This window comes from Ictalurus punctatus, chromosome 23, assembly GCF_001660625.3.
Source record: "Ictalurus punctatus breed USDA103 chromosome 23, Coco_2.0, whole genome shotgun sequence".
Classification (NCBI taxonomy): Eukaryota; Metazoa; Chordata; class Actinopteri; order Siluriformes; family Ictaluridae; genus Ictalurus; species Ictalurus punctatus.
In genome coordinates, this window is record NC_030438.2 from 9,007,805 (window position 1) to 9,030,000 (window position 22,196).

The 22,196-nt window shown below is 37.2% G+C and overlaps 1 protein-coding gene and 1 long non-coding RNA gene across 2 annotated transcripts in view; both read right to left on the reverse strand.

Moving 5' to 3' along the window:
- LOC108256112 (uncharacterized) lies at positions 1 to 7,398 on the reverse strand. The gene is made up of 5 exons (XR_001810225.3): positions 6,054 to 7,398; positions 4,037 to 4,154; positions 3,768 to 3,881; positions 3,282 to 3,305; positions 1 to 1,033 (listed from the first exon to the last, which is right to left on the reverse strand). It is a non-coding gene; the product is annotated as an uncharacterized LOC108256112 (long non-coding RNA).
- Positions 7,399 to 8,000: 602 nt separating this feature from the next.
- LOC124626229 (adhesion G-protein coupled receptor G4) overlaps positions 8,001 to 22,196 on the reverse strand; it is a 17,487-nt gene continuing 3,291 nt past the window's right edge. Inside the window, exons 2-6 of the mRNA XM_053674689.1 lie at positions 22,031 to 22,134; positions 18,081 to 18,668; positions 17,944 to 18,006; positions 16,760 to 17,377; positions 8,001 to 8,035 (exon numbers count right to left, since the gene is read on the reverse strand). Coding sequence (XP_053530664.1) covers positions 8,001 to 8,035; positions 16,760 to 17,377; positions 17,944 to 18,006; positions 18,081 to 18,668; positions 22,031 to 22,091 — 1,365 coding nt within the window. The 5' untranslated portion in view covers positions 22,092 to 22,134. The remainder of the gene's footprint in view (positions 8,036 to 16,759; positions 17,378 to 17,943; positions 18,007 to 18,080; positions 18,669 to 22,030; positions 22,135 to 22,196) is intronic.

Below are 22,196 nucleotides of genomic sequence, written 5' to 3' on the forward strand. Positions count from 1 at the left end.
TGTAGATATAGTTTATTTGTACACCAATTAAAAAAAAAAAATCAGCATTTATGATAAAGTCCATTAGTGAAACAATTCTTCAATTAATAATAATAATACATTGATTTAATTAATAATGTAACATTTATAAATCAGAAATCTAATTGTGAAACTATACATTCATGAGAATTACTACAAATCAGGGAAATATTAACAAGATAAACGATGCAAGAAGTGTGAGTTAAATAAGTATGTTAAATAAAACATTTAAATATTTGTGGTCAAGCACATTAAATATAAACATACATAGAAAATGAAATTCATTAGAAATATGTTAAATAAGCTAAATTCTCACATTTCAAAACTTCAAACAAAACATCTACAGTTTTTGTATTCCCAAAGTTCTCTGGAACTCGGTTCCTGAGTTTAGAGGAGATCTGAAAGTGATCCACTGGTTTTACAGTAAGCTTCAGCTGTTAGGTGCTCAGGATATGCTGAAGCTTTCATGGAAAGGATGTAGGCTGGCGTCATGTGGTGTTTGATTTGATCTTTCTACGGAGCGATGTCGATGTTGTATTTGTTATGTCTCGTGTGGTGTTTGATTCTGTTCAGATACGTAGTGATGATGATGATAATGATGATGTATTTGTAATGTATAGTGTGGTGTTTGATTCTGTTCAGATACGTAGTGATAATGATGATGATGATGATGATGATGATGATGTATTTGTAATGTATAGTGTGGTGTTTTTGGTCCTGTCACGTTATGATTCTGTCGTGTTGCTGGCAGACACTGTTGCCGTTGTGGTCTCTTGTGTCCCATCTGCCGGTGTTGGATTGTATAGTGTAGACTTTTCTTGCAGTCCTGTCATGTCCGGCTGTGGCAGTATTTATGTTGCTATTGTGATGTTGAACGCAACATTAACGAGGGAGGGAGGATGTTGTATTCGTGGGAGGGGTGTGACTGCAATTAAGTTGCAGGTTCGCACCAGTCTGAAAAGGTGGAATTGTACAGCTTTCATGTAGCAGTAAAGCCAGTACTTGACCTTGGGCACTTTAAAAAGAAAAGAAAAGAAAAGAAATAATGGTTAGAGATACTGTGTGATAGATAATCAGCTAATTACCAGAAATGACACTATGTTAAGTGACACCATTATATCTGATGACATCACTTTCCAGCTAGAATGTACGTGAGGAAAATCTATATGGGAATCAAATGTTAAACTTGCACCAAGGGTTAATCAAGATGTTAGCTGTAGCTGGTTTCATAGAATAATCTGCGAAGGCTAGGGTGAAACTATTACACAATTTAGAGGAAGGAATTTTATATTTATTTGTAACCAGGACCAAAAGTTTAGTTACACTGCTGAAGGCGCTCATTTACAAGCCTTAAGTTATCTGTTCATTGTAGCCTCCAAAAACTTCCCAGTAGCTTTTTCTCTTTCTACCAAATGACTCATTGAATTGACTTCATATTAAAGGAGCAGAAAGTATGAGCAGTATGAGGAAGGTGCTGGCTCAAATTTAGCCTATTACCCAAAGACACTTAAAAATTCAACATAGAAGCAAATACTCATATCTGCAAACCCAGTTGGAGATAGAAAAATAAGACACCAGCTGTGAGTGAGAAGAAGCAAGGTTCCAGATTTATTGGTTCCGTTCCACCACACAAGATCCACACCGATGAGAATTCTCAGAAGTGTTCTCACACCTGGAGCTGAAGCTGCCTTATTTATACAGTTTTCTACACCCAAACTAACAGAGCTTTCCCATAACACCAATATGTTTAGAAAGAACCTTCCCATGATACCAATACGTTTTAGAAAGAGCTTTCCCACAATACCATTATGTTTTAGAAAGAGCTTTCCCAGAATACCAGTATGTTTTAGAAAGAGCTTTCTCACAATACCAGTATGTTTTAGAAAGAGCCTTCCCCGAACACCATTAGGTTTTTGAAAGAGCTTTCCCATAATAGCAATAGGTACGAGACTCAACATTTCGGAGAGACCTTGGTCTCACGGGGTCCGCTGTTCCCATCGATGGTTATCTTGCGACCCTAGCCGTTCCCATCGACGGTTATCTCGCAGGTGCACCTTGACTCAACTACCCTTATAAACAGCCCATCTTGGTTCTCTCTTAAAAATTACGGCCTTCGTCTGTGTTACTCCTGACTTTTTCTCGTGAGACAAGAATCCTCCCCACCTTCAAGTGCATTATGAGGAAGTTTCTTTCACATTTTTCTGTATTTCTGGTTTATAATGCTTTTTCCTTTCATATTTGCTCTATATTTCTGTTTCATATATGGTTATACTGCTTGCAAGTGTCTCCTTATATTATCCTTATAATATCTTAATACTCCTTTTATTATTCTTATAAAGTTATAATGTTCTGCTTTCCTTCTATATGTGTGTGCGTGGCGGCATTGGCCTCTGTGTGTGTGTGTGTGTGTGTGTGTTATGTCTGCATGCCTGACCTTGACTGTGTGAGAGTGTGTGCCTCTGTGTGTGTGTGTTTCTCAGCCTGCACTCCTCAGCTCTTATATTTCTCTGTAAATAATAAATCATAGTGTTAATCTTAAAGTGTGAGTCCAATTCATCAATATCCGCCTAATACCGTTTATTCGCTTCTGTGTGCCTAGGTGCCCGTCACTTTTCCTTCTCTCCTTTACTGGAGGGGCTGGATTTGGATCTGAACACTCGCTATCAGCTCGGGCATCTCACTGCTGACATCACTATGCTATACGTTCTTCGCACCCCCTCTGGAAATGCAGGGATCCCCCCACCTCTCAGATACAGAATCCGCCCCGCGAATGTGTGTATTGACGCCTCTACACAGATAGACCCTTTGTCTGACCCTCCCTCCAGCTTTCAGTCTGGGGATGATGTCACCTTCTCTAATCTGGGCTCTGACCATTCTCCCCTTTTCTCACCTGCCAGTCCCGAGTACTCTCCGCAGTACACCTCGGCTGGCTATCCCACGTCCCCAGGACGCACCCCATTTTATTACTCGTTTTCTCCCTACCGCTCCCCTCAGGAATACACTCCCACCAGTCCTGTGAATTCTCAATAAAATTACATACTGTTCATACTTAGTCTGTGAACCTCAATAAACTTACAAGTTAATCATACTTGGTCTCGCTCGTGCTTATTTCATGCAATTTTTATACACAACAAAGGGTATGAGGAAGGGTATACCATTTATGTGTGTCTATTTATATATATTATAAATACCGAAAAAATGACCTAAACATAGGAAATCTTTTCAATTAAATGGTCTGTGTGTGCGTGCATGTATATACTCACTGAGGAATGATGGTTTAGTTGCATCTAGTGGATTATAAGACAGAGCGGGAGGGAGAGAGAGAGAGAATATATATATATATTATAGGAACATTACAATACAGTGTGTTATTTGTCATTGTTAGTCTAAACAACGCCCCTGATTAAACTCATTAGCTAATTAGCACTGTGTGAGGTCAGATCACATGTCTGGTACAATGACTAAAAGCAATTACTGTAATTACTAAATTTAATGACATCCGCCTCCGCCTCCGCCCTGTGTGCGTAGAGTTTGCGTGTTCTCTCTGTGCTTCGGGGGTTTACTCCGGCTGCTCCGGGGTCAAGTTAGTATACCAATCAGTATCCAGAATTCCTACTCTCTACATATGAGTGCGCTAAATACCACCCATAACTTAGAATAATTTTGGAATTTGAAGGTCTTGAGTAACATTTCTAACCAAACCAGAATATCATATTTGTACACTAAAATGAGTAAATATGACATCATACCATGTGACATTGCCCATCATCTCCTGGCAAATTTCAGAGAAGAGTACGGAGGAGCTGTAATGTACAATACCATCTCCAGGTGGCAGTGTGGCATCGTCCAAGCACAGACCTTTCCTACAGAGACAAATTAGTGTTAGAGCAATGCATAATAAATTCCAGAGATATTGTCGGAGGTTACTAGAAGGTATTTCACTTCTTATCCATCCTACTTCATAAACTTCTCCGTAAATAATTAATCATAATGAAATCCGGTTTGGTCTCTCACTCACCCACTCTCTTCGCCTCCCCGATTAGTTGAACTCATAAAGTGCTGTTACTGCTTTTCTGATGTAGGAGCTGCCGGGTCTACATGGGCTTAACTGAAGCAGCACTGTGCAGGTAGTGCTTCTGTGATGGAGGAGATGGCACTTAATTAGCTATTATTTATGTAATCATAAAAGCAATCGCATTTGGGTCTACGTTTAGCAGAATATTTGAGATTGACATAAAATTCAGCATCTTCACCGTCCAGGTTAATGTCCTGTAATGAATAAAAGCAACATGACTCAGGATATAGTCATTCAATTTTGTTATTACAGTAATTGCTCCTAGTAAATGCATCAGATTCTAGCTATAGTAAGTGGTAAATGGCGCACTTATATAGCGCTTTACACTGTGTCTCATTCACCCATTCACAAGGACACTCACACACCAATGGTAGCAGAGCTGCCATGCAAGGCACTAACTTGCCATCAGTAGCAACTTTGGGTTCAGTGTCTTGGCCAAGGACACTTCGGCATGTGGAGTTATGTGGGCCGGGAATCGAACGGCCAACCCTACGATTAGTGGACAACCCGCTCAACCACCTGAGCCAGAACCACCCTTATAGTATCTGATTTGATATCTTAAGTCCTTCCTGGAATTTTGCTGTGAAGTTATTTTGGCATGAGGTGTAACCATTATCTGTGCCAGCTGTAGTTACATTAGGCATCTCATTTGCATATATGGATATTGCATTGCATATATATTCAATTTGTATGGGTGCTGAAAAGATCTGAGAACTGATATAAAGAGTGATGCCCAAATTAGTGTTTTATCTTGTTTCATGTCAATGACCGTGAGTATAGAAGTGTAGAATTTGTTGATGTTATAGGTTACTGGCTGGTGTTCCTAATCTGTAATTACTATCAGCTAGCACAGATGATGGTTACACCTCATGCACAAATAACAAAATTCCAGATATTTGGTACAATGACTCGAAGCAATTACTGTAATTACTAAGTCTAATGACATCTGTCTCCTCCCTGTGTGCGCAGAGTTTGTTCTCCCTGTTCAACAGTGGGGGAAATAAGTATTGGACGTGTCAACATTTTTTTCAGTAAATGTATTTCCAATGACATTCACATGAAATTTTCACCAGACATCAGTATTAACTCAAGAACTCTGGAAACATAAAGAATTCACAACATTAAAGTCCATAAATAAAGTTATGTGTAATAAAGTGGAATGACACGAGAAAAAGTATTGAATATGGTAAGAAAAACCAGTTCTCCAAGGCAAGGTAAAGCAAGGAACCAGCTGAAACCTGTAAGTAATTATACCTCCTACCTGTGCAGATTAATATCAGCTGGGTTAGTAAATTGATGGTCTATAAAAAGGCTTTTCGTTACCAAGGTGTCACACAAGAAACATCTCATGATGTGTAAAAGCAAAGAGCTCTCCCAAGACATTCACAACCTATTGTTGTGAAACATATTGATGGAATCGGATACAGATGTATTTCAAAACTTTTGAATCCTCCAGTAAGGATCATTAGGGCCGTTATCCACAAGTGGAGGCAACATCACTCCGTCATCAACCAGCCACGCACAGGAGCTCCTCACAAGATTTCTGACCAGGGAGTCAGAAGAATAGTCAGAAGAGTAGCTCAAGAGCCAAGGACCACTCAGAAAGAGCTCCAGAAACACTTGGAGGCAGCAGGTACCATCGTCACAGAGAAAACAATAGGGAATGCACCCCACTGCTCATGCTCACCCCACAAGACTCCATTACTAAAGAAAAGGCATGTTGAAGCTTGTTTAAAGTTTGCTACAACTCTGGACAAGCCTATGAAATACTGGGAGAGTGTAGTCTGGTCAAACGAGAGCAAAATTTACCATTTTGGCTGTCATAGTACACACCATCACCCTAAAAACACTATACCAACAGTGAAGTTTGGAGGTGTAAGCATCATGGTGTTGCTGTTTTTCATCACATGATACTGGCAGACTTCATATAACTGAAGGAACGATGAATGGAGCCCTTTACCGGGAGATTCTTGAGAAGAATCTGCTGCCATCCTCAAGGATGATGAAGATGAGACGTAGGTGGACTTCCAGCAGGACAACGATCCAAAGCATAAAGCAAAGGAAACACTCAATTTCAGTCAATCATTTGACTCGAATCCAACTGAACAAGATTTAAAGACAATATGTTTAGAAGAATGTGCCAAAATCACACCTGAATACTGCGGCCCATTAATTTCTTCATACAGGAAGCGTCTTGAAGCTTCATTACAAACAAAGGCTTCTCCATTAAGTATTAAATACATTTCAATTAGCATGTTCAGTACTTTTTCTGTCATTCCGCTATATTACACACAACTTTATTTATAGTCTTTAATGTTTGGATTTCATTATATGTGTGGATTTCTTGAGTTAATACTGATGTCTGGTGAAAATTTCATGTGAATAACCTCATTGGAAATATATTTACTGAAAAACATGTTGACGCATCCAATACTTATTTCCCCCACTAGTAGTGTAGAATCCAAGAAGGAATTCTGGCCATAGCTTACTAATCTGTGTCTTGTTCTCATTGGTGGTAATTGCGGTTTGAAATGTATGTATAGTTTTCAGTATACCGTATACAGTTATATTAATAAATTCTTTTGTTTGTTTTGTCCCACTAATGACGGGTTTGGAGTTTCAAGCAAATGTGAGCAATTAAAACCCAGCAACAGCAATAACAACACACTCATACCAGCACCACACCACAAAATGAGGTTAGCATACTAAGAATATCTCAGGTAAGGCAACAATTCCATACCGCTGAATTGGCTATGACACAAGGAGATATAATACAATACGCTACTATTTTATTTAGTAGCCTCTGTGTTCAGAAGCTTTATTCAGAATATGTGTTCAACTTTATTCAGACTCTGGGGTAGGACTAATGTTAATTTGCAAATGATGATGACATACAAAAGGAATATTTCAGAGTTACAGGCAAATCACATTGCTAGTCGGCTAAAAATTATTTACACGTCGGTATAAAAAAATTAACTATTTTTAAACCAGTTGTGATAATATACAATTTATAAAAGAATGTAAAATAATACTAGACCCATTTCAACTATTGGATTGTTACACACGTAAAGAATAAACCCCCAACCAGATCAGCTCAGTGGTGGTTCATTTCTGCTGGGAGATGGGGTAGAAGGGTGCTAATATATTTTACATAGCAGCACAAAGAAGGGCTTAGAGTGTCTATTTGGTCTATATGATGATCCAACACTGAATTTTGGTATCGGGTTTTATACTGTCCTTAAACATTGGATTAGTATTAGATCAGATTTGACTGACGGTATTTTCCAGTCCAAGCCTTTGATATATATTTACACTCTTACCATTTTTATTCAAATTAAATTACAGAAAGTTTAAATTTATGGTAAGAAAACCCTAAACCCTAAACTCTAACCCTAACGTTAATTAAATACGGTATGTGTGTACATAACCAGGTATGTTGTTATACCTGTATAATCTTGTATAATTTTAGTGCCTCCTTCTACCTCGATAATGAAAAACATCCAGTAATGCCATGCTACAGAAAGAGAATATAAAGGAATATCGAAGTCATTTTGAAACAACACAAAAATATAAAGAGCAAAAGTAAAATTAGCAGTAAAAGAATGTTCTTGCTTACTGTTGTCAGCACATAACTGCAAATAGTTGCACTTCACAACAACTGGCACTGAAATGGGGAAAAAAGCAAATAATTTAAAAAAGATTTTAAGGTCTCAGTGTTCTGAAACTTTGTCTGTGCCAGATCAGCCAGTCACTCAAGAGTGAGCCAGCCAGGAGTCCAAAAACAACAATACATTTTAGTAAAATACAACCACTTTCACACAATTTCATACAGCAACTAAACTAAGTACAATGAAGTTAATGTATCATGTATGTCTTTATACTCTCCAGATTTCTCAGTTTACGTCAGCTAGTTATAGTTGGCTATTTCCACGACTAACAAGTCTATGAGAAAAATCTACATCATCACATAAATCTGGTGCATATTTTCTGTATTTTTATGTAAATTGGCGTAAATCTGGTGAAGAATGGCATTATTGTAATATTGTTAAAAAGTATTTAAGTTAGCCTTGCATACATGATAATACTGGTTCTCGGAAAACAATATATTTGGTTTACAACTACTAGCAGATTTTAAATGTTATATTCCTTATCAGCTTAGGAAATTATATTTCTGACCATGAAAAAACAAATTTTTTTGCTCAGGCAAGTAAACTAAATTATGCTTAACTAAGTTGTGTCTGCACAAAAAATAAAAGCATGAATAACAAACATACCTGGAAAGAAAGCTACGGATTTAGCTGAACGCAGGAATAACCTCTGTGTTGCTGTGACAGTGGCAGGAAGTAGCACAGTTGAAGATTTTGACGTGGAATTTTTTGCGACTTGTGATTGAGACAGGGCGGTAGTAATGGAGTCGGATGTGATGTTTGTGTTTGAAGAGGTAAAATAAAGTGATGATGATGAGAGAGACGATAGGGTTCAGTCCAACAGATGTAGTAGAGGTAGTACTTGCACTGTAATGGTATTATGGCTTGTAACTCCTTTGGTAATAGTAGAAGGATTAGAAGATGTTCTATCGATAGTATTCTTGGAGTGACTTTATTTATTATGAGCCATACCATGGGAATCTATTCTTGCAGTATCCTTGGTGGTGGCATTACTAATTGTAACATCTTTCGTAGTAGTAAAAGGATTATGGGTAGTATTTCTTGTAGTATCTTTGGTGGTGACATTACTACTACTATGAGTAGCTTTTCTTTCAGTATTGTTTTGGTGGTGACAGTATTAGTTTAAACAAATTTGGAAGTAGTAGAAGGATTAGAAGCTGTACTATGGGTAGTATTTCTTGTAGTATCTTTGGTGATGGCATAACTAGTGGTAAGAGCTTTAGTCTTAGTAAAAGGTTTAGAAGCTATAGTACTGGAAGTATTTATTGTAGTATATTTATTGCTGGCATTACTAGTTTTAAAATCTTTGGTAGTAGTAGAAAGATGAGAAGCTGTACTATGGGCAGAATTACTTGTAGTATCTTTGGTGGTGGCATTATTTGATGTAACAGGTTTGGTAGTAATAGAAGGACAAGAAAATGTACTATGGGTAGCTTTTCTTGTAGTATCTTTGGTGGTGGCATTACTAATTGTAACAAGTTTGGTAGTAGTAGAAGGATTTGGAGCTGTACTATAGGGACCTTTTCTCGTAGTATCTTTGGTTGTCACATTACTTGTTGTAACAGCTTTGGTAGTAGTAAAAGGTTTAAAAGCTGTAATATGGGTACCTTTTATTGTAGTGACTTTGGTGGTGGCATTACTAGTTTTAACAAATTTGGTAGTAGTAAAAGGATTAAAAGCTGTATTGAGGGTACCTTTTCTTGTAGTATCCTTGGTGGTGGCATTACTTGTTCTAATAGGTTTGGTAGTAGTAGAAGGATTTAAAGCTGTACTATGGGGACCTTTTCTTGTAGTATCTTTGGTTGTCACATTACTTGTTGTAACAGTTTTTTTAGTAGTAAAAGAATTAAAAGCTGTATTATGGTAACTTTTCTTGTAGTATCTTTGGTGGTGGCATTACTTGTTGTAATAGGTTTGGTAATAGTAGAAGGATATGAAGCTGTACTATGGGGAACTTTTCTTGTAGTATCTTTGGTTGTGACATTACTAGTTGTAACAAGTTTGGTAGTAGTAGAAGAATTTGGAGCTGTACTATGGGGACCTCTTCTTGTAGTATCTTTGGTTGTCACATTACTTGTTGTAACAGCTTTGGTAGTAGTAAAAGGTTTAAAAGCTGTACTATGGGTACCTTTTCTTGTAGTGTCTTTGGTGGTGGCATTACTAGTTGTAACAAATTTGGTAGTAGTAGAAGGATTTGGAGCTGTACTATGGGGACCTTTTCTTGTAGTATCTTTGGTTGTCATATTACTTGTTGTAACAGGTTTTTTAGTAGTAAAAGGATTAAAAGCTGTATTATGGTACCTTTTCTTGTAGTATCTTTGGTTGTCACATTACTTGTTGTAACAGCTTTGGTAGTAGTAGAAGGATTAGAAGCTGTACTAAGGGCACCTTTTCTTGTAGTGTCTTTGGTTGTGACATTACTAGCTGTAACAAGTTTGGTAGTAGTAGGAGGATTTGGAGCTGTATTATGGGGACTTTTTCTTGTAGTAGCTTTGGTTGTGACATTACTAGTTGTAACAAGTTTGGTAGTAGTAGAAGGATTTGGAGCTGTACTATGGGGACCTCTTCTTGTAGTATCTTTGGTTGTCACATTACTTGTTGTAACAGCTTTTTTAGTAGTAAAAGGATTAAAAGCTGTATTATGGGTACCATTTCTTGTAGTATCTTTGGTGGTGGCATTGCTTGTTGTAATAGGTTTGGTAGTAGTAGAAGGATTTGAAGCTGTACTATGGGGACCTTTTCTTGTAGTATCTTTGGTTGTCACATTACTTGTTGTAACAGTTCTTTTAGTAGTAAAAGGATTAAAAGCTGTATTATGGTACCTTTTCTTGTAGTATCTTTGGTGGTGGCATTACTTGTTGTAATAGGTTTGGTAATAGTAGAAGGATATGAAGCTGTACTATGGGGAACTTTTCTTGTAGTATCTTTGGTTGTGACATTACTAGTTGTAACAAGTTTGGTAGTAGTAAAAGGTTTAAAAGCTGTACTATGGGCACCTTTTCTTGTAATGTCTTTGGTGGTGGCCTTACTAGTTGTAACAAGTTTGGTAGTAGTAGAAGAATTTGGAGATGTACTATGGGGACCTCTTCTTGTAGTATCTTTGGTTGTCACATTACTTGTTGTAACAGCTTTGGTAGTAGTAAAAGGTTTAAAAGCTGTACTATGGGCACCTTTTCTTGTAGTGTCTTTGGTGGTGGCATTACTAGTTGTAACAAATTTGGTAGTAGTAGAAGGATTTGGAGCTTTACTATGGGGACCTTTTCTTGTAGTATCTTTGGTTGTCATATTACTTGTTGTAACAGGTTTTTTAGTAGTAAAAGGATTAAAAGCTGTATTATGGTACCTTTTCTTGTAGTATCTTTGGTGGTGGCATTACTTGTTGTAATAGGTTTGGTAATAGTAGAAGGATATGAAGCTGTACTATGGGGAACTTTTCTTGTAGTAACTTTGGTTGTGACATTACTAGTTGTAACAAGTTTGGTAGTAGTAGAAGAATTTGGAGCTGTACTGTGGGGACCTCTTCTTGTAGTATCTTTGGTTGTCACATTACTTGTTGTAACAACTTTGGTAGTAGTAAAAGGATTAAAAGCTGTATTATGGGTACCTTTTCTTGTAGTGTCTTTGGTGGTGACATTACTAGCTGTAACAAGTTTGGTAGTAGTAGGAGGATTTGGAGCTGTACTATGGGGACTTTTTCTTGTAGTAGCTTTGGTTGTGACATTACTAGTTGTAACAAGTTTGGTAGTAGTAGAAGGATTTGGAGCTGTACTATGGGGACCTCTTCTTGTAGTATCTTTGGTTGTCACATTACTTGTTGTAACAACTTTGGTAGTAGTAAAAGGATTAAAAGCTGTATTATGGGTACCTTTTCTTGTAGTATCTTTGGTGGTGGCATTACTTGTTGTAATAGGTTTGGTAGTAGTAGAATGATTTGAAGCTGTACTATGGGGAACTTTTCTTGTAGTATCTTTGGTTGTGACATTACTAGTTGTAACAGCTTTTTTAGTAGTAAAAGGATTAAAAGCTGTATTATGGGTACCATTTCTTGTAGTATCTTTGGTGGTGGCATTGCTTGTTGTAATAGGTTTGGTAGTAGTAGAAGGATTTGAAGCTGTACTATGGGGACCTTTTCTTGTAGTATCTTTGGTTGTGACATTATTTGTTGTAACAAGTTTGGTAGTAGTAGAAGGATTTGGAGCTGTACTATGGGGACCTTTTCTTGTAGTATCTTTGGTTGTGACATTACTAGTTGTAACAAGTTTGGTAGTAGTAGAAGGATTTGGAGCTGTACTATGGGGACCTTTTATTGTAGTATCTTTGGTTGTGACATTACTAGTTGTAACAAGTTTGGTAGTAGTAGAAGGATTTGGAGCTGTACTATGGGGACCTTTTATTGTAGTATCTTTGGTTGTGACATTACTAGTTGTAACAAGTTTGGTAGTAGTAGAAGGATTTGGAGCTGTACTATGGGGACCTTTTCTTGTAGTATCTTTGGTTGTGACATTATTAGTTGTAACAAGTTTGGTAGTAGTAGAAGGATTTGGAGCTGTACTATGGGGACCTTTTCTTGTAGTATCTTTGGTTGTGACATTATTTGTTGTAACAAGTTTGGTAGTAGTAGAAGGATTTGGAGCTGTACTATGGGGACCTTTTCTTGTAGTATCTTTGGTTGTGACATTACTTGTTGTAACAAGTTTGGTAGTAGTAAAAGGATTAAAAGCTGTATTATGGGTACCATTTCTTGTAGCATCTTTGGTGGTGACATTGCTTGTTGTGATAGGTTTGGTAGTAGTAGAAGGATTTGAAGCTGTACTATGGGGAACTTTTCTTGTAGTATCTTTGGTTGTCACATTACTTGTTGTAACAGCTTTGGTAGTAGTAAAAGGTTTAAAAGCTGTATTATGGGTACCTTTTCTTGTAGTATCTTTGGTGGTGGCATTACTTGTTGTAATAGGTTTGGTAGTAGTAGAAGGATTTGGAGCTGTACTATGGGGACTTTTTCTTGTAGTATCTTTGGTTGTGACATTACTAGTTGTAACAAGTTTGGTAGCAGTAGAAGGATTAGAATCTGTACTAAGGGCACCTTTTCTTGTAGTGTCTTTGGTTGTGACATTACTAGCTGTAACAAGTTTGGTAGTAGTAGAAGGATTTGGAGCTGTACTATGGGGACCTTTTATTGTAGTATCTTTGGTTGTGACATTACTAGTTGTAACAAGTTTGGTAGTAGTAGAAGGATTTGGAGCTGTACTATGGGGACCTTTTCTTGTAGTATCTTTGGTGGTGGCATTACTTGTTGTAATAGGTTTGGTAGTAGTAGAAGGATTTGAAGCTGTACTATGGGGAACTTTTCTTGTAGTATCTTTGGTTGTGACATTACTTGTTGTAACAGCTTTTTTAGTAGTAAAAGGATTAAAAGCTGTATCATGGGTACCATTTCTTGTAGTATCTTTGGTGGTGACATTACTAGTTGTAACAAGTTTGGTAGTAGTAGAAGGATTTGGAGCTGTACTATGGGGACCTTTTATTGTAGTATCTTTGGTTGTGACATTACTAGTTGTAACAAGTTTGGTAGTAGTAGAAGGATTTGGAGCTGTACTATGGGGACCTTTTATTGTAGTATCTTTGGTTGTGACATTACTAGTTGTAACAAGTTTGGTAGTAGTAGAAGGATTTGGAGCTGTACTATGGGGACCTCTTCTTGTAGTATCTTTGGTTGTCACATTACTTGTTGTAACAACTTTGGTAGTAGTAAAAGGATTAAAAGCTGTATTATGGGTACCTTTTCTTGTAGTATCTTTGGTGGTGGCATTATTTGTTGTAATAGGTTTGGTAGTAGTAGAAGGATTTGAAGCTGTACTATGGGGAACTTTTCTTGTAGTATCTTTGGTTGTCACATTACTTGTTGTAACAGCTTTGGTAGTAGTAGAAGGATTAAAAGCTGTACTAAGGGCACCTTTTCTTGTAGTGTCTTTGGTTGTGACATTACTAGCTGTAACAAGTTTGGTAGTAGTAGAAGGATTTGGAGCTGTACTATGGGGACCTTTTCTTGTAGTATATTTGGTTGTGACATTACTTGTTGTAACAGCTTTTTTAGTAGTAAAAGGATTAAAAGCTGTATCATGGGTACCATTTCTTGTAGTATCTTTGGTGGTGACATTACTAGTTGTAACAAGTTTGGTAGTAGTAGAAGGATTTGGAGCTGTACTATGGGGACCTTTTATTGTAGTATCTTTGGTTGTGACATTACTAGTTGTAACAAGTTTGGTAGTAGTAGAAGGATTTGGAGCTGTACTATGGGGACCTTTTATTGTAGTATCTTTGGTTGTGACATTACTAGTTGTAACAAGTTTGGTAGTAGTAGAAGGATTTGGAGCTGTACTATGGGGACCTTTTCTTGTAGTATATTTGGTTGTGACATTACTTGTTGTAACAGCTTTTTTAGTAGTAAAAGGATTAAAAGCTGTATTATGGGTACCATTTCTTGTAGTATCTTTGGTGGTGGCATTGCTTGTTGTAATAGGTTTGGTAGTAGTAGAAGGATTTGGAGCTGTACTATGGGGACCTTTTCTTGTAGTATCTTTGGTTGTGACATTACTAGCTGTAACAAGTTTGGTAGTAGTAGAAGGATTAGAAGCTGTACTAAGGGCACCTTTTCTTGTAGTGTCTTTGGTTGTGACATTACTAGCTGTAACAAGTTTGGTAGTAGTAGAAGGATTTGGAGCTGTACTATGGGGACCTTTTCTTGTAGTATATTTGGTTGTGACATTACTTGTTGTAACAGCTTTTTTAGTAGTAAAAGGATTAAAAGCTGTATTATGGGTACCATTTCTTGTAGTATCTTTGGTGGTGGCATTGCTTGTTGTAATAGGTTTGGTAGTAGTAGAAGGATTTGGAGCTGTACTATGGGGACCTTTTCTTGTAGTATCTTTGGTTGTGACATTACTAGCTGTAACAAGTTTGGTAGTAGTAGAAGGATTTGGAGCTGTACTATGGGGACCTTTTCTTGTAGTATCTTTGGTTGTGACATTATTTGTTGTAACAAGTTTGGTAGTAGTAGAAGGATTTGGAGCTGTACTATGGGGACCTTTTCTTGTAGTATCTTTGGTTGTGACATTACTAGTTGTAACAAGTTTGGTAGTAGTAGAAGGATTTGGAGCTGTACTATGGGGACCTTTTCTTGTAGTATCTTTGGTTGTGACATTACTAGTTGTAACAAGTTTGGTAGTAGTAGAAGGATTTGAAGCTGTACTATGGGGAACTTTTCTTGTAGTATCTTTGGTTGTGACATTACTTGTTGTAACAGCTTTTTTAGTAGTAAAAGGATTAAAAGCTGTATTATGGGTACCATGTCTTGTAGTATCTTTGGTGGTGGCATTGCTTGTTGTAATAGGTTTGGTAGTAGTAGAAGGATTTGAAGCTGTACTATGGGGACCTTTTCTTGTAGTATCTTTGGTTGTGACATTATTTGTTGTAACAAGTTTGGTAGTAGTAGAAGGATTTGGAGCTGTACTATGGGGACCTTTTCTTGTAGTATCTTTGGTTGTGACATTACTAGTTGTAACAAGTTTGGTAGTAGTAGAAGGATTTGGAGCTGTACTATGGGGACCTTTTATTGTAGTATCTTTGGTTGTGACATTACTAGTTGTAACAAGTTTGGTAGTAGTAGAAGGATTTGGAGCTGTACTATGGGGACCTTTTCTTGTAGTATCTTTGGTTGTGACATTATTAGTTGTAACAAGTTTGGTAGTAGTAGAAGGATTTGGAGCTGTACTATGGGGACCTTTTCTTGTAGTATCTTTGGTTGTGACATTATTTGTTGTAACAAGTTTGGTAGTAGTAGAAGGATTTGGAGCTGTACTATGGGGACCTTTTCTTGTAGTATCTTTGGTTGTGACATTACTTGTTGTAACAAGTTTGGTAGTAGTAAAAGGATTAAAAGCTGTATTATGGGTACCATTTCTTGTAGCATCTTTGGTGGTGGCATTGCTTGTTGTAATAGGTTTGGTAGTAGTAGAAGGATTTGAAGCTGTACTATGGGGAACTTTTCTTGTAGTATCTTTGGTTGTCACATTACTTGTTGTAACAGCTTTGGTAGTAGTAAAAGGTTTAAAAGCTGTATTATGGGTACCTTTTCTTGTAGTATCTTTGGTGGTGGCATTACTTGTTGTAATAGGTTTGGTAGTAGTAGAAGGATTTGGAGCTGTACTATGGGGACTTTTTCTTGTAGTATCTTTGGTTGTGACATTACTAGTTGTAACAAGTTTGGTAGCAGTAGAAGGATTAGAATCTGTACTAAGGGCACCTTTTCTTGTAGTGTCTTTGGTTGTGACATTACTAGCTGTAACAAGTTTGGTAGTAGTAGAAGGATTTGGAGCTGTACTATGGGGACCTTTTATTGTAGTATCTTTGGTTGTGACATTACTAGTTGTAACAAGTTTGGTAGTAGTAGAAGGATTTGGAGCTGTACTATGGGGACCTTTTCTTGTAGTATCTTTGGTGGTGGCATTGCTTGTTGTAATAGGTTTGGTAGTAGTAGAAGGATTTGAAGCTGTACTATGGGGAACTTTTCTTGTAGTATCTTTGGTTGTGACATTACTTGTTGTAACAGCTTTTTTAGTAGTAAAAGGATTAAAAGCTGTATCATGGGTACCATTTCTTGTAGTATCTTTGGTGGTGACATTACTAGTTGTAACAAGTTTGGTAGTAGTAGAAGGATTTGGAGCTGTACTATGGGGACCTTTTATTGTAGTATCTTTGGTTGTGACATTACTAGTTGTAACAAGTTTGGTAGTAGTAGAAGGATTTGGAGCTGTACTATGGGGACCTTTTATTGTAGTATCTTTGGTTGTGACATTACTAGTTGTAACAAGTTTGGTAGTAGTAGAAGGATTTGGAGCTGTACTATGGGGACCTTTTCTTGTAGTATCTTTGGTTGTGACATTACTTGTTGTAACAAGTTTGGTAGTAGTAGAAGGATTTGGAGCTGTACTAAGGGCACCTTTTCTTGTAGTATCTTTGGTTGTGACATTACTAGTTGTAACAAGTTTGGTAGCAGTAGAAGGATTTGGAGTTGTACTATGGGGACCTTTTCTTGTAGTATCTTTGGTTGTGACATTACTAGTTGTAACAGCTTTGGTAGTAGTAAAAGGATTAGAAGCTCTACTGAGGGTAATATTTACGATAGGATCTTTGGTGGTCGCATTACTAGTAACGGCTTGGGTAGTAATTGCACTACCATTTTTAGCAAGTGGTGTAGTTTTGGTATGGTTAGTACTTACAGTAGTATTTTTGATAGGAGATGTATTTGCTATAACATTTCTGGCGGCTGTCGAAGGAATAGTAGTTGTAGGAGTATGAATTTCAATTGGGGTAGTACCTTTCATAATAGGAATAGTGGTTTTAATTGTTTTGTTCATAGTATAAAAAGTTTTGGAAGAGATAGGACCTTTGGCAGTAAGAATAGTAGCTTTAACAGATCTTCTCATAATAGGAGATTTTTTGGCAGGTGTGTTATTTGTGTTAGTGTGATTATAGTAATTGAGTATAGTAGTAATGATAGCCCTGGTAGCAGAAGCAGCAGCAATTGGAGTTCTGGTTGTAATGGCAGTACCATTTTCTGTATGAATAAAAAAGAGAATTGCATTTAAATGAAGTTTAGATAGAAACATATGTACAATCTCAACAGCACAACTGTGAGTAAAATGTTTACAAAAGGTGTATGGTACTATATGAATGTTATATGAAGTTTGATAGAGCATCAGCAAAACACATAGACACATTTGTATTAACAGATTAATTTACGCACTGATGCAAAGAGTTCCTGCAATCCAGGAGCCACAGTTCTCCATGCCAATCACTATCCAGCCCGAGCTTTACTACACTCACACTCAACTCAACTAACTAACACACCTCTTTCCATTCAGGAGCTTTTGAGATTATTTACCAGTTAAAATTATTGTATTGGATAAATTGTCTTTCTGGTTCTTCCTGTTTCTGCACCACAATCATCAAAACACAGATTAAGTCAAAACACAGTCTTTTTAAAGAACGGTGTTCCATCACTCTGGTACAGTTCCAGAGTCTTGAACTGATGCTAAACTGTGCTAACTTCTGGATGCTTGTGGTGGCCCAACACCTTACTAACACACCATAAAGTTGCTATGAAAATAAGGTGGCACTCACTGTTTGCAGTATTTGTAGTCTGTTCCTGGCTATGTTTGACACGTACAGTTCCCAAGACCATGCCTACAGAAAGCAAGATTTCAGTACCATGACAAAAGACAGTTCAAAACCAGCCACTTTCTGTTTATTGTACTCACTGCAGGAAAGTGTGTTATCCTGGACCCAGGTCTGGGCTTGACTGATTCTCCATATACTTGAGTCCCAGCCCACAATTGTGCCATCCTCACATGCTGAATGTTCTCTCACATCCCCCCACACTCTGAACAGGTAGAGCTCTATGGTGGCCATACTGCTTCCTGGAGAGACTTCCCAAGGATGAAATCCCAGCTGTAGCTTGCCATTGGGTCGCATGGCGTTAATAATCACTGTACGCTGGTGCACATCCTGACTGCTGCTGATGGTGAGGCTGAAGCTGTTTTGTAATGAGTCAATGCGCAGACACAGCCGGTGCCAACGTTCCAGTGACATCGGAACACGGAAGCGGTGTTGCACACCCAGGAGCCAGATGTACACAGCATAGCTGTCACCCTGCAGTGCCAGGTCATAGTACGGTGAGCGAGGCGCTATGTAGCTAAAGGCCATCCACCTTCCCGCAGTCAACAAGCGCACATCCAAGCACACGGTCATCTGGTAGAGCTTTGGCACTTGCTGGTTTTCCTTCAGGGTCCACCGGTCCATGAATCCTTGCAGTACGGCCTTGGAATCAATCATGAAGTAACTGTGTCCTGGAAAGAGACCGAGAGAAAACCATGGGAAAGCCAGAAAGAGTCAAAGGTTTTGCCTTCTGAATTTTTGCATTTGAAAAATACTCAGGGGAATAATCAGGGTAGAATGAGAAACATGGCACTTTTATCCAGCATTCAACAAAAACATGAACTGGTTCATGAACGGCCATTTGACATGGCCAGTAACATTCTTTCATTTTCATTATACTTTTCTTAGCTAGTGAGCTGGATGATATGATCTTGTGGCTACAAAAACAAGGGAGAAAATGATAACCACAGAACGTGGTATAGTAATACTTTAAATATCAAGATGTTTGATTCGGTTTCATAATATCTAGCATTAGCTATCGACCACCTTGCTTACGGATATGGTGGTTGGATATGGTGGTCGATAGCTAATGCTAGATATTATGAAACTGAATCAAAAGTCTTGATTTTTAAAGTATTACTATACCACATTCCGTGGTTATCATTTTCTCCCTTGTTTACAGATATGGAGTTACAAAATAACTGAAGACTGTAAGAAAGACCATGCATGAGAACAACCTCCTTCTTTCTAGTTAACTTCTTATACGTTGACTCGAATTGACCTAGACTCCAAACCCCAAGACTATTGCAAAATACATTTGGGTTATTTGTGTATCAGATATCAAAATACAATTTAGAAATAATCTCATCCACCCTGCTGGAGTCATTGTCTCTGTAATGATAGAACTATTTGTTGCTCTTCCTTCCAAGAATCATACCGGTCTCCTCCCTCATATAGGCTAATGACTACCGTGATTATTTTTCTGCACCGTTTCCTGGTTTATGAGACTCTTTAATGTCTTATTTCTTTTTCTGGCAAACTATGGCTTCATCATCCAGGTGAATGCTACACACTCGTGGTGGTTGAGGAGATTTCCCCCATACAATGTAAAAAGCGCTTTGAGTGTCTAGAAAAGGGCTATATAAATGTAACTGTAACTAACTAACTAACTAACTAACTAACTATCTAATGCTCATTCACAGATCAGCCCAAATCAACTTGGGCATTCATTCTGCCTTCACACATGCTATACACCTACACTTCTATTCAAATCAAGCACCGTGAAGGCTAGAGAGTGTTTACAGTGCAGAATTTTTATTTTTTTTTAAAGAGGTTTAGACTCATAACATTACTTTATTTCTCAACACATTCAAGAATTGTGCTAAGGCGAAGTAACTGATCTGTGACTGTAAGTGACTGTCAGTGCGTTTACATGGACAACAATAATCCACTCTTAACCCGATTAAGACCATACTCTAATTAAGACACTACCATGTAAACAGCAATTTTTAATTACCTTAATTTGATTAAGATTATACTCGAAGTAAGCAATAATCGAATTAAGACAGGTGGAGTACTCCTGTTTTAATCGCATTATGGACGTGTATTACAAACATGTAAACACCTTAGTCACATTATGAACGTCATGAACCGCATTTTACGACAGGACATGATCACACACGGCAGTTTTACGTTTTACAGTGAACAAGAGAGTTCGGCTGCGTCCCAAACCGCGTAGTTACCTACTATAGGCCTGTAGGTTGGAAAAATTACATGTATCTCGGCTACTATATAGACGGTAAGTATGCGGTTTGGGGCACAGCCCACGGCTTCAAGCAGCTGTCTATTTGTACGTACAACAATAATTAACTTCACTTAAAGCATTCATAAAAAAATTTAACAAAAACACCCAAAACTGTATACGGTCCCATAACGAAGACGAACTGTATGTTGATACGTGAAATTCTGGATGGACGGCGTGGCACGGTGACGTAATGATGCGGGCTGTTAATCTAATTATGTTCTAAAACATGTAAAACGGATACATGACAGGAATATTCTAAAAGCGACTCATGTAAACATCTTAATCAATTATTATCTTAATCAGAGTAAGGTCAATAATTAGATTACTGCTGTCCATGTAAACGTAGTCTGTGAGAACATTTGTATCACAGCGCTGGTAAACTCTAGCAGGTCAGATTCTTTTGATGTTGATTTAATTTGATTGACTTTTCTCCAATATAGACATTAATATATTCATAGGAGGCTGATCATTAAATGTATTTATGACAAAACAAACCAACAACAACAAGAAAAATAAAATTATATATATATATATATATATATATATATATATATATATATATATATATATATATATATATATATATATACACCCATTGTTTCACCAGAAACCATAATTAACTCTTGGCAACATTATTAATGTTTGAGGAATTAACACATCAACACATAGATACTACTTGAGGAAATGTCATACCAAATTACTCTTAAATATGTAGTCTGATTAGTCAGAATATGTTGAAGGACCAAATTCTCTACAACAGCGCTCTAACAATAGTGGACCTACCCATGCGCTAGATCTAATACGTTATCGTTTCTATAGTAACAGCTAATCCACAGGAACTTGTATGGTGGCAGCTTAATTATGATTAATAAACATTTTTAGGATTCCTTGAAGTCTGCCATGATACATTTTCCAGTACATTCCAAATTTGTCCAAAACTACAAAAAAATGTTCTCCTCATGAACCGTAGGTCCGATTGACTTGAACTGTGGTACATATATGTGTGGGATACATGCCTTTCAATAGGGTGATAAGCAATAAGGAATCAAATTAAAATTATCCGAACTATTTACATATTGGTGAATTGACGACTGTTGCACATATTTCTTGTGTCCATAAATCAATGGAACATTAAACTATGGACTTGATCACTACGGTATGTTACTGTGTGCGATGGCAACCGCATATCTGCAAAAACAATGATTTTAAAAGGACTATTATCTTTGATAATATCTGTTATATTATGTTTAACAATATCTTTATTGTCCACTAGACACTCGATAAAGTTTGTCTTTGATCTAGCCATAGTACACTTCATTCAGATTAAATAAAATTAATGCTATAGCAGCAGGAATAAATTCAAAATAATGTTAAAGTAATGTATCAGCACAAAGTAATTCTCCAAAATTCTCATTGACTCCTGATTTTCCTCTACATTGATCATTTGTGGAAAACTACAACAATGAACTCAAAATCTGCCATATACATTTCTCTACTCAATTTTGAAATGGTCCGCAATCTTGAGGAGGAATCCGCAATTTCTGTTTGCAGTTATATGTTAAAAATTGTTTTCTATAAGGATTTGTTTATTTAACATTAATGGACAGAGTCTCCAGTAGCTGTATGTTTTCTTTCTGTCCTTTCTATCTGTTATGTCATACAGTACTTGCAAATTTTTGTGCATTTGTCTGTCTTCTATGCATCATATTAACTTCTTAATCAAATAGATCCCGAAATTTGTGTTTGTACCTGGAGGAACGAGAAGTAGAGCACAAAGGCAGAGAAGATGTTGGAAGTGATGTGCGGCCATTTCTTGTTTAGTCAAGCACTTCCTTTGATTTTGAGGTGTCCTTCTGTAAGAGAGAAACATATCAGTGATGAAAATAGTACAGTTTTAAATCCAGTAGTAATGAAC